The sequence below is a fragment of the Aspergillus luchuensis genome, chromosome 3 (assembly GCF_016861625.1).
Source record: "Aspergillus luchuensis IFO 4308 DNA, chromosome 3, nearly complete sequence".
Classification (NCBI taxonomy): domain Eukaryota; kingdom Fungi; phylum Ascomycota; class Eurotiomycetes; order Eurotiales; family Aspergillaceae; genus Aspergillus; species Aspergillus luchuensis.
In genome coordinates this window covers 1,951,261-1,963,500 of record NC_054851.1, presented here as the reverse complement: position 1 = coordinate 1,963,500, position 12,240 = coordinate 1,951,261, and the positions used below count along the sequence as shown (strand labels likewise).

At 50.2% G+C, this 12,240-nt stretch overlaps 4 protein-coding genes across 4 annotated transcripts; 2 read left to right on the top strand and 2 right to left on the bottom strand.

Annotated features, from left to right (window-relative positions):
• Positions 1-1,219: 1,219 nt before the first annotated feature.
• bgt1 (1,3-beta-glucanosyltransferase Bgt1) lies at positions 1,220-2,329 on the bottom strand (the record flags this gene model as incomplete). Its single annotated transcript, XM_041687210.1, has 4 exons — positions 1,220-1,449; positions 1,522-1,682; positions 1,745-2,002; positions 2,070-2,329. The coding sequence occupies 4 exons, from the start codon at positions 2,327-2,329 to the stop codon at positions 1,220-1,222; spliced, it is 909 nt and encodes a 302-aa protein (XP_041541118.1).
• Positions 2,330-4,366: 2,037 nt separating this feature from the next.
• On the top strand, positions 4,367-5,254 carry EMP24 (emp24/gp25L/p24 family protein; the record flags this gene model as incomplete). The annotated part of the gene is made up of 4 exons (XM_041687209.1): positions 4,367-4,564; positions 4,699-4,906; positions 4,989-5,176; positions 5,237-5,254. The coding sequence occupies 4 exons, from the start codon at positions 4,367-4,369 to the stop codon at positions 5,252-5,254; spliced, it is 612 nt and encodes a 203-aa protein (XP_041541117.1).
• A 1,381-nt stretch (positions 5,255-6,635) lies between these two features.
• Positions 6,636-7,583, bottom strand: AKAW2_30669S (DUF3237 domain-containing protein; the record flags this gene model as incomplete). Its single annotated transcript, XM_041687208.1, has 8 exons — positions 6,636-6,758; positions 6,829-6,848; positions 6,901-7,003; positions 7,066-7,084; positions 7,137-7,276; positions 7,346-7,380; positions 7,452-7,479; positions 7,542-7,583. The coding sequence occupies 8 exons, from the start codon at positions 7,581-7,583 to the stop codon at positions 6,636-6,638; spliced, it is 510 nt and encodes a 169-aa protein (XP_041541116.1).
• A 1,867-nt stretch (positions 7,584-9,450) lies between these two features.
• Positions 9,451-10,980, top strand: PPN1 (endopolyphosphatase; the record flags this gene model as incomplete). The annotated part of the gene is made up of 1 exon (XM_041687207.1): positions 9,451-10,980. One exon carries the CDS (start codon positions 9,451-9,453, stop codon positions 10,978-10,980), a length of 1,530 nt encoding a protein of 509 aa, XP_041541115.1.
• Between the last annotated feature and the right edge of the window lie 1,260 nt (positions 10,981-12,240).

Sequence of the window (12,240 nt, the reverse complement as noted above, 5' to 3'; positions counted from 1 at the left end):
GCCAGCAAGCAAGTCCGTTTTTTTTTTTTGACTTTCAAAGCTGCACAGGCGCGTGAAAATAACAAAAAAACTTAACGCTAAACTACCTAATCAGACAGTGGAGAGCTGCGAGGGCGACCGTTGGGGAAGAAGTAATGGTATGGTAACCAGATATCCGCATTGGGAGCGGATTCTGGCCTCACGACCTTCAAGTTTTGGCCTTAGTTGGACGACTAGTGAACCCGGTTAAGCATGAATTGGGGATAGCGGTGGTCCTTAGCCTGGCATAGTGCCTCAAGCTGGCCAGCTCAACCCGATCTTCATCTCTGACCGCCATCTACGTACGTGGTGCCCGGCTGTCTGTAGGTACCAACCTTACCCAAAACTCATGCGAGTCAGTGGGTATCAACTCTATGCTCTGCAAGGCGCGGGGAGTCCTTGAGTTTGGGAGCAAAACAGTATCCGTCTGGAAAGACCCTCTCTGTCTGGCAGCCTGCAGGTTGATGGATCTTCTTCCCTCGCTGCTCTCTCTCTCTCCCCAGCCTGCCTGTGGAATATGGCATTCACCCGCCAGCCTTTGACAATAAAGATATTAGATGGATACCCGACTGGATGTCACCCCCCCAGATTTGTGCATTCTCCATTCTTGTTTCCCCCCCTGAACCAGTGCTTCCCTTCCCCCAATAGATAACAATCACTTGGTTGACGCGTGGGTTCCTGTGGTTCGTGTCTGCATTCAGGGGTAAAACAACGCTACTTCAACTGAACCACGGTTCCCTCGGTTGCCCGTGACTTAGCTAACAACTTTCCCAATTGGGGATCTTCCAATTGTGCCCAGCCATGTCATCGGTGTCAGACTGCCATGACACTTATAGCCCCATGCGCGACAGCCACCACTTCTAATTTTTCTATCTAAACGTCTCACCAAATGTCTGTCCATTTCGTTCTGGTAGCCGTCGCATCTCCCTTCCCGGTATCTGACTACTGCATGATGTCTAGTTGCGAATCCATCTGTCACTCCGTATCTCTGTGGCGGGATTTCTACAGGCCGAATCAAATACTACTAGAGAAATCCTCCCAAGATTTGAAAGACTTGCCTCGATGTTCAACATGGATTCGATACATATACATATAGCACAGCAAAGGCTGCCCGAGAAATAGTAGATACATATGTAACAGATCAAGTCACTGTGCGCCAGACTTTTTGAGGTGCAGCATCAGACTTATTCTATTTCGGGTTTCAACAGGTCACGTCGAACTTGAGCTTGCGGTCGGCATCGAAAAGTCCCCAGTGTTTCTCGTCCATGGACTGGCCATTGTCACCCGTGCTGTCGGGCTTCCACACCTCGTCGAAGGCCTCGAAATAGAAGACGTCGGTTCCCTTCTGCAGCATGGGACATACCGCTGATTTGTAATACTGTGCAGCATTCTGGGTACTAGCTTTAGCAGCACCATAATCGGTTCCACCGTCTAGAATAAGCATTTCATCAGTTCGTCTGCATCTCTATTAAGGCGTTGAGTGATGTTGGCAATATAACTCACCGGTGGGCCAGCCAGTTTCCCCATTTGCAAAGCGGATATTGCCCGCATTAGCTCCGGCAACCTGCTTGATATGGTTCTCTGCCTGCGTCATGTCATAGGAGTAGGTACTGGGAGCACTGTTGATGTCTACATCCTGCCAGTAGGCGAATCCATTGGCCAAACTAAAATCATCATGGTTAACTGAGATTCAAAATACGACTATGATCGGGAAAGGGAGGCTTACAGGTAAGTGACCCCTCCTTGGATGATGGGATCGGCAGTGCCATCCGCGAATTTGTTCCAGCTATCAACGGTGCCAACGGTGACCGAGGGGAACTGGTTCTGCACCTGTTGGATTTTGCTCAGGAGTGCCTGCGCAGTGAGAGTTCCGCGGTAGAGAACCTCAGAGCCTACAGTAATGGCAGACACGACATCTTCATTCCCAGGGACGACCTGCTTCAGGGCGTTGAAGTCCTGGTCAAAAGACTGGTCGTAATCCGCCCTAGAACACACCAGAAGTTAGCTTCACGGAGTCCATGTAAACGATTCAATTGATGACAATGCCGTACCAGACTCCCAAAACGACTTTAAATCCCTTGGCCTTTGCAGCGGGTACGATGTTCTGAGCAAGATTGCAGTCACTGGCTGAGTATGTGCGGACTATAGTCGTCACACTTTTGAGAGCATCAAAGTCGGCTTCGTAATCACTCGTAGATTTGCAGCTGGAATCAGTGTTCTTATTACCTATGGCGAGACCCAGGGTGCCACTAGCGGACACAGCCGGGATTGCTGCCAAAAGGGCAGGAAGCAAGCTAGTAGAGACACGCATGCTGAAAGGCGCGGTTATTTCATGGACAGGTTTCGAGCGATGTATACCGATTGATAAAGTAGCAAGAGCAACTGCTTAGGGAAGGACAGGGTATATGAAGAGAGTGTGGGAAGTCAAGAACCTGAGTTTTGGCTTCTTTCGAAGGAGAGTGAAGAACAGGGGAAGCTCTATAAAGGATGTCTCGTTCCTGACTATATGCAAGCAACCGAAATAGAAAGAACAAGAGAGGAAGGATTGGCAGGATTTAAGTAAGAATAGAAGGAGTTGCACGGCAAAACGTCAGAACTCAGAAAGACCTGTGGAGTCATACTTACTTGTACAGTACAGGGTACCTCCAAATGGGGAGCCCGGCGGTGGCCTACGAGACAATGAATGAATAGTCAGACTCGCCTCCCAGTGGGAACAACTCCGAAAGTCAATTGAGGGAAGGGAACTGGCGCTTCACAGCCAGGGATTCAATCGCCGGAAGAGACTATTGTTGGAGTGACCAGACTCTTGAAGGGTCCATCTACAGTGGCTAAGCCAGGGACGTTAGCCAGAAGGCGCCCAGTGGAACAATCGAGATACTACACTGGATGTTAATGGGGTCCTTTATCCACCCCTGCCATTCCGGGGTCTCCGGCTAAGAACTCCACTGCAGGCGGCAGGGTCTGGACCCTTGGGCCTCTCCAGCCCATTACCGTCCCAAATCACTCTTGCTTGTTCTTCTTTGCTCCCTTCACTGCAGAAATATTACTGATCGCACAGTTATTATGGGCATGTTAATACGCACCATCTCGCCGATTTAATTTTGGCTATACCACAGCCAGAATCAAAACACTAGTACCGTTAGGAAGAAGCAAAGAGAATAAAGCTCCCCACTCGAATTCTGCGAGATTGGCCTCCGTTCCGGTTTCATCCCCCAACTATAATAATGTGAGGCGAACTTCCCATGTCCGACGATCTCGTCTTCTCGAATCTCTCCCCACTTCCATCAATAAATTTCATGAGGGATCATCTCTTGGCCACCATCAATCAATTACCAGGCGTTCAGACCACAGATGATGTCACTAAGAGGGCCCTATAACGCGTACACCGGCCATGAACCCTGGAAATATGAGCCACGGTTCACTCAAGAACAGGTGGATGAAAGACCATTATTGTTGCTGCTAAGAAAAATCCCGCAATATTCGTTCTCCCACTTCCTGATCCATCATTGTTACCAAAGAGAAGCTTCCTTACTCATCGCAGTGGCGCGCTTATTACCAAGGTTGAATCCCGCGAATTGTCTTGATCTAGACCGCTTACTTGATTGTCCTCCCTTCATCCGGGTTGAGGCAGTATCTTGCTATTACTCTAGACACAAGCTGGGAAATGTGAGCTCATTATTCTTAAGTCGTCGGTTTCGGGTACTATATACGAGCAAGCAAACTCGAGAGGTCCGGTGCAGTTAATATTGGCTCACTGTGCTTCGTCAAATATTTAAAGACCTGTCCCTTTGCGATCTTCAAGGGCAATCAATCATCAAAACCAGGAGACAACCAATGAGGGAGAACGTGAGTATGCCTCGTACACCTGGCCATGAATTGTTCGTGATTCCTCAGGTCCTTATATGATGCTTCTATTTCTTAGTGTTCACAGACGCAGTGAAGCTATGTATGTATGTCTGTAGAGGCCATTTAGCCCCCAGAATGTCTGTGGTGTATCCCTTACGCCACCTCTGAACTCTTAAATTCAAATTTATCAGATCAAGACAAAAAGGAATGATTGAACTTTAGATATGGTTGATAAGAGAGAGTCGAAGTAGTAGAAAGAAGCATCGCGCCCTTCTAGACTCCGAACCCAGCCAGGACTAGTTCAGTTAGTGCCGGGTGATCTGGTGGTGGTCCGAGCGCCCAGAATTCCCAGCGCAGCACAGAGACCACCTTGCCCGTCGGGAGTCGAAGCACACCTAGCAAGCCCGACCACCACCACCTCACCTGGATCTCTTTTTCGAGGAGAACTCCACCAACCTATTACCGGATTTGGAGTCATCAAAAGCGAATTACCCTACCCATCATGCGATTCTCCGCAACGACCCTCCTGATCACGGCGCTGGCGTGGTTCACCACCGTGACCGCACACAACATCCAGCTCCGGGCTCACTCCCGCGAATGCTTCCACGAGTCCTTGCACAAGGATGACAAGATGACCGTCTCCTTCCAAGTCGGAGACCGGGAATTCGGAGGCAGTGGCAACCTGGAGATCGATTTCTGGGTAGGTCCCCTGAGCAGCATGCGGGTTGTCAATCTCCGCGCGGATACCGTTTGGAGATGTTTTGATAACGAGCTTGCAAGGACACGAAACTACTTTGAGGGATATAGTCACTAACATGTGATTGACATCAACAGGTCGAGGACCCCCTTGGTAACCGTCAATACTACAAGCACGCCATCTCGTCGGAGGACTACTCGTTCAACGCGCACTCGGACGGCAAATACGTCTACTGCTTCAGCAACGAAGGATGGGCCTCGAACTCCAAGGAAGTCTCTTTCAACGTTCACGGAATTGTCTACGTTCCCGAATCGGAATTGGCGCAGGATCCCTTGGAGGCAGAAGGTAGGATTGCAAACACCCCGGAATTGTCTATACAATTCTTCGGCGACCGTATGAGCTAACCGCTAATGATTCCTCGTTACAGTCCGCAAGCTGTCGGAGGCCCTGGCACAAGTTAAGGATGAGCAGTCGTACATTGTTGTGAGAGAGCGGGTTCACCGGAACACGGCCGAGAGCACCAACGCCCGTGTGAAGTGGTGGAGTATCTTCCAGCTGGCTGTGCTGATCGGAGAGGGTATTTTCCAGGTGTGGTGGCTCAAGAGATTCTTCGAGGTTAGTCAAGCCCTTCTTGTGTAGCCAGGTGAATAAGGCTAACAATAGAGTGATGAACAGGTCAAGCGTGTTGTCTAGAGTGACTATCTTACGAGCGTGATAATTGTAAAGGGCATTATACCATACCCTTGACATTCTTCTTATAACTGAAATTATGGAACCTTTTCCCTCTTTCCTTCCAATCCCAATTGACCAAATAAAATCATCTGGATGATTCTTATTACCTTGGGATACACTATCTAAATGTACGAAGCATGTATACAACCAAAAGTGAACCAGCGCAGCATTAGATTCCTTTAGCCCCATTTCCACAACATAAACCCAATAGCCTTATCACAAGCGAAACAACAGTATGCATTACTAGTAGTAATAGTAGTAGCAGCAACGAAGCAGGGATCCTCCGAACGGGCCTCTTACTAGATAGTAGTAGTAGTAGTAGTAGTAGTACTACCAATGTACCACCACCACCCCAGGAACAGAAGAAAACCCCGCACGAGCCCATCACCCAAACAAAACAATCCTAACGACAGGGTCCATCATACCATCACATCACATTCCATCATGCGATAAGAAATACTAGCAATCTCTTCCATGTTCGACCCAACCCATCCACCCATCCATCCATTCATCCTACAACCATCATCCCCAAAAACAAATGGACCAAATAACAAACACCTCCAGCTTCACCTCCCAAGCAACCGACCCCCTCTTCTACCTCTGCTGGCGGCGACAATCATGCAACACCTGCCTGAAAGGCGATGTACCTTGTAGCTGGTGCGCGGTGGTAAGTCCATCATCATTATCCTCTTTCCCACAAACTGAACCAACTTACAAAAAAAAAAAAAAAATGCAGTCCTCAACCTGCGTCCCCAACCCATCCCTCCTACCCATTCTCTCCCCGCTACACTCATCGCAGATCTGCCCGCTCGGGTCCAAAGAGCGGTGGGAGCTCCGCGCAATACCCTTCGGGTGCTATGTGAGCACGACTACGTTTCTTACAGGCGTGGTGGGGGTGCTGGGTACGTTGGCTGTGCTAGGGTTGATTGCTTTGGGGGGTTGGGTTGGTAGGGGGGTGAGGAGGAGGGGTGGGTGGAAGGGGTTACCGGTAGTGTTTGGGAATGGGATTAGGGGTGGGAATTGGCGGGGTGTGGTGGTGTTTTCGCGGTGGGGTGGTGGTAGGAGGGGGGGGGATGGGGGTGGTGGTATACTTGGAGGAGGGGAGGATGAGGAAGGGGCGGGAGGGGGGAGGAGGGCTGGTGATGGTGGGGAGGAGGATGAGAGGAGGCCGTTGTTGGGGGGTGGGTGATATGTGATATGTGAATGTGAATGTGATAATCTGGGTTGTGGTTACACAAGGGGTAAGGGGGATGTATGGAGAGCTTTTTATGTCAATGTTATGAATATTTGACTGTCTTGCATTTACTTAGCAGGTCTTAGTTACTATCTTCTGGTTGCTGGTTCAGCCCTGGACAACCTGGCTGACGCGGTACTCGACCACAGTAGGCTTGCCCTTTTCGATGTTGAAGCGTCCCTGGGCGATGAAAACGCGGTTCTCGAGCTCCTTGTAGCGTTCGCTGCCGGTCTGTGGTGTTGTTGTTGTTTGTTAGTTTGGAGTGTTCGTGTTATCCGGGCTGGAATGTAGTATATCTCACCTCGAAGGTAATGTGCGTGACTATATTCCTAGCATTAGCACCTGGTCTCTTTATTTTTAGAGGATAACTTACAAGCACTGTTGAACGGAGTCGAGCCATCAGGAGCAGCTCCGGCGAAAACGGCCTGCACTTCGGGAAGCAGGGTGCAGACACCAGTGTAGTTCAGGTAGATGAGCTATAGTTGATGAGTGGCGTTAGTTATTGCTCTCGAAATATTTTGAAGAGCGATCCACATACATCATCGCCATCCTTGGGCCTAGATACCAGTCATTAGAAAGGTAACCATCTTCAATAAAGGTAAAACATACTTGATAACACCATGCGCATCCAGGCGCAGGTGCTTGCCGTCGGCATCCGCATGGATGTAGTCGTTGCCAACACCGACGAACTCGGCGTCAAGAGCAGGAGAGAATCCAGGCGCACTCTGGACAGTGCCGCCGGTCATGGGCTTCAGTCATGCTGGATGGTTAGTGGGATGGTCTTGTGAGAAGGAAGGGAAGATTGGGTGGCTGCTTACGACGACCTGCAGGCTGTTCTGCCGAGATGCGCTGCCTTGAAGGAATTAGCCAGTTTCCTGGAGCTATGGCCCTTGTCTACTTGGTGTGTATCTTTGCTGGACTTACCGACGCCTAGCGGAGCATCGATTGTGACCTATGTTGGGGGACAATGTTAGTTGTGCTTAAGCACGCGAGGTCCTGTATTGGAGATTCTACCTTGAAGGTGAAGGCGGGCTGGAGGGTAGGGAATTCGGACATGTTTAGTTCGAGTTGACTGATGCGACGATGTTCCAAAGCTGTGTCAATCTGTATTATGCTCTTGGTGCGTGCTGGAAGAAGTCGAGCAGCTGACAAATCCCGGATGTTAAGCCCCGCTCCTCGGTGAGGGGTCAGGGACACATGTTCCACAAGCAACGGCCAGCCTATGGCGATCCCCCATACGGTGATACCCGGAGTGATTCTGATCGCCGCGGGTTAAGGTACTTCGGGCAGTTTATTTACTGTCTAGAACTATAGAGGACGGAAAAGTGAGTATTAGGTACCACTACGACTAATAACTAGAAAGCTTAGAAAAGCTACTTAGCTCAAAGTCACATGCTTCGACAGGGTTGCCTGATCTGGCTAATATCTCTCGATTATTATTATTTCTGAACTACAAAGCTTTCCTCATTCACATTCGTACTACTGATACTTGTCCAAGTCTGCTCTTGTGGGCCGGATGGCACACCATCAGGTGCTCTAGCCAACTGCAACGTCTCCTTACAGACCCCTGTCTGTCTACCAGATGACTCTATTAACTACTACGTATGTCAAAGCTGATTTTCTAGTTACCAAACCGTATCACTTTCAATCACCTAATCATAAACCAGAGACCACCCGAAGATGGGGTACAGAGGCAGCATACCTAGTGTCCTCCACTATCCAGTAGATCAGGACCACACAGCCTATCACGACTATAGTTAAACCTGGCTCGGATGACGGTGCGGCCAGCGCGTCAACCTTGGGGGTGAAAATGAGAAAAGAGAACCCCAAAATGCAGTCGATGACTAAGACCCTCCGACAATCTGATTGTCGGTTTCAGGCACGTGGGCCGTTTAGACGACGGTACAGGCTGCGAGTACCTTACATTAGGGGGAGGACCTTGACTGACACTGCGGCGCATCTTTGCTACTCCATACAGCGCTGATTTGTGTTTCTGGTATGCTCAACAGCTGACCTGTTGAATTGAGTCCGACTGATACTCCGGAGTCAGATGTCCAAAGCAATGTGTGTCTCTCGCAGGGCTAACATTTAAATGCCAGCCAATTCACCCGTGTTCCTCTGCTCTGCTGGTCGGGTTCCAAACAAAACAAAGTGGGTCCACACGCTACCTCGCGCTTTTCCGCATCGGGGCGGTAGCTGTGACGTCGTCGACGATCCGGTTCAACAAATCCTCCATCTCATGTAAATTACCCCCGGTATCGCTATTTTTTGGTCTTGTTTTTAGCTTCGTTTTGGCTTTTTCACATAGTGTGTCGCGTGCTCACTGTGTGCTTCATGTCTGACTCTATTGATCAAGGTTAACTGGTCTCCCGCATCGTCGGGGTTTCGCCTCCTACTCACAGTCTTCCCAATGGTTCCGACTCGTCTCCTTTCAGCGCTCTCGCTGCTAGGAATCTATGTTTCTGCCTTCCCGGTTGTGGAGCAGCAACCTCTAGGTGACGGTCTCCAAGATGTGTTCCAGCTCGAGCAATCAAATGCCGATGCAGAGTCCTTCCGGACACTTTCAGGCCGCTTTCTGCACATAACAGGTACCTCTTCCTTTCTTAACCTACTCGATGTCAGAGGAAAGAGGGCAGAAGGGACAGGCTAACCATTTCCAGATCTTCATCCAGACCCCCTTTACGAGCCCGGAACATCCGACGAAAAGAGCTGCCACAGAGGTGAGGGCTCCGCCGGGTACTATGGCGCCGAAGAGACTGAATGCGACTCGCCAATTACCCTCGTTAACGAGACATTTCGCTGGATTGAGAACAACCTTAAAGACAAGATTGACTTTGTCATCTGGACTGGTGACTCTGCACGGCATGACAATGATGAGAGGAATCCCCGCACGGCAGATGAGATCGTCCGCTTGAATCAGTTCATGGTGGACAAATTCACCGAGGTCTTTGGCGGAAAGGACACCATCCCCATTGTTCCGACTTTCGGGAATAACGATGTAATGCCGCATAATATCATGAAGACCGGTCCGAACCGGTGGACGAAGAAGTACCGCGAAGTCTGGCACAAGTTTATCCCCGAGCATCAACGTCATAGTTTTGTCGAAGGCGGCTGGTTTGTCTTCGAGGTGATCCCCGATGAGCTCGCAGTTATCAGCTTGAACACTCTATACTTCTTCGACTCCAATTCTGCCGTCGATGGGTGCGATGCGAAATCGGAGCCCGGCTATGAGCACATGGAGTGGCTTCGGATCCAACTGGAGATGCTGCGGACACGTGACATGAAAGCCATTTTGATAGGTCATGTTCCTCCGGCAAGATCTGGCAGCAAGCGCAGCTGGGATGAAACATGCTGGCAAAAGTATACACTATACGTGAACAGATTCCGTGACGTCGTCGTCGGCAGTGCATACGGGCACATGAATATCGATCATTTCATGCTGCAGGACAGTCGCAAAGTGGACATTACTGCCAGCAGTGAGTCGATTGTCTCGTCCGATCTTTACGATGACTCAGGAGAGATCTCCATCCAGTCTCGTTATGACTATCTATCCAGTCTCAGGAAAGACTGGTCTAGTCTACCGTCTCCACCTGATGGTATGCCGAAAGGCAGCTTTCTGGCAGATGGATGGTTCGAAGAGGAACAGGAAGATGCGACGCGCTCAAAGAGCTCAAATCCCAAGAAGAAGCAGAAGAAGTTTCTCAAAAAGATTGGCGGCCCCTGGGCCGAGAGGTACAGTGTGTCGTTAGTGTCACCGAGTGTGGTGCCGAACTTCTTTCCTACGCTGCGGGTAGTCGAGTATAACATTAGTGGCTTAGAGACCAAGATTTCGGCCGACGCCCCTACCTACAACAACCTGGGTATGGCGAACGTGGTCCACGATGAGGATGGACTTTCGGCCGACAAGAAGAAGAAAAAGTCCAAGGACAAGGTTCCCAAGCCCCCATCGCCGACTGCGCCTCCGGGGCCGGCATACTCTAACCAGGCATTGACCTGGCTTGGATACACTCAATACTTTGCCAATCTGACCGAGATCAACCGTCAGATGGCGCAACGCCACCAAACGTCGGCAGACGAATTCTCTGACTCTGACCAAGACAATGGCGCTCGTGAGCTGAATCTGGCAGATGTCTTTACGTTCGAGGTCGAATACGATACCCGAAATGACAAGATCTACAAGATGGAGGATCTCACCGTGCGGAGCTTCTTCAAGCTGGCGAAGCGAATTGCCAAGAACAAGGCGGGTAAAAACGATATCTGGGTTGAGGATGCGACCGCCGGAGAACTCGACGCGAATGCTTCTGGTACCGTCGACGATATCGGAGACGAATTAGAAGTCGAGAAGAAGAAGAAAAAGAAGCATAAGAAGCCTAAGAATCGAACATGGAGAGCATTCTTGGAGAGAGCTTTTGTCGGAACTTTGGACCGTGACGAACTTGATGATATAGAATAATGGTACCTGCTTGCCTGTTCACGGGCGAGTTGGACAGGAGGTATACGACGTTATGGCTGCGACGTTTCCCTTGCTCTTAGCTTATCTGTGTTGCTGCAATGTATATAGTGCTTCAGTCATAAAGATCACTTTTGGAAATAGATCGCTGCTCGTATTGCTTCCACTCATTTGTCCTTCGGAAGAGGCGGTGGGGAACTGCCGCGGCAAACTGTTGCAGATGCAGGCTGTCGGTCATCATTCATCCATCCACCCCCATCTAAATGATCAATCAGTCCTGTGCTTGTGGTATGACAGAGCCACTGATATCATCTCCTTTCATCTCCGGTTGTAATTGAAACCGATCGAGGAGCCAACCTTCCACACAGCCCCATGGAAGACGCACAGATGCTTCTGATGCCACGCTGGCAGATGGCCGCCAACTGTCATCATCCAGTGCTGCCGGCATCCTCATGCAAAGCCTAACGCTAAGAAGCGCGCGGGCGCCGAATTTCCACGCTTGCAGTTTAGTTGAGCGACCCGGCTCAGTGGCGGCTCGCTCATGCATAGAAAGATGGGTTTGGACCCGCGCTGGTCCTTCCATCTGCAACACTGCTCGCAGGCCATGTGTGACTTTTGGCTGCCAAAAAAGAAGAGGCTGGCGACAGCTGATCCACTGTGCTATTCCTATCTCATCCTCCCGGCTGGATCAAAAGCTGCACGGCAGGGGAAATCAGCAGTTGGGCTCTGACACGTATCGAACTAGCTGATGCGCTGTCCTTCCGCCTAATGCCTACTAAGTCTTAGGGACGGGACCATCATCCAACATGCCACATTGCCCTTCGTAATTCCTTTTTCAATTTCGGTGATGGTGGCCACCCAGAAATGACGTCCCTCACCGTGGCTGCAATTGGTGCCCGATGTCTCATCTCCGCTTGGAACGGAGGCGAGGGCAGAATGAAAATTGACGAGCACAGCAGGAACTAATAAAACCAATTGACGGCGTTCTAATTGATCGTATTTCACGGAGTACTCTCTCTTTCTACAGAAGCGGGGGTCCATTCGCCCTATATGTATAGTGGAGCTTTGCCGCATTGATTCGCACGGCATTATACCTCCGCACTGCCGTGGCTTCATCCACTTGGCTGTGGCCAGGGAAATATCAACGGGGCAGATAACCTGCCCTTGCATCATTATTGCTCCGCACATCCATTCATTATCGCTCTAATCCCACATTCTCGCGCAGCTGCGACCGAGTGCCCAACTTCAATTGGGACGAGAATT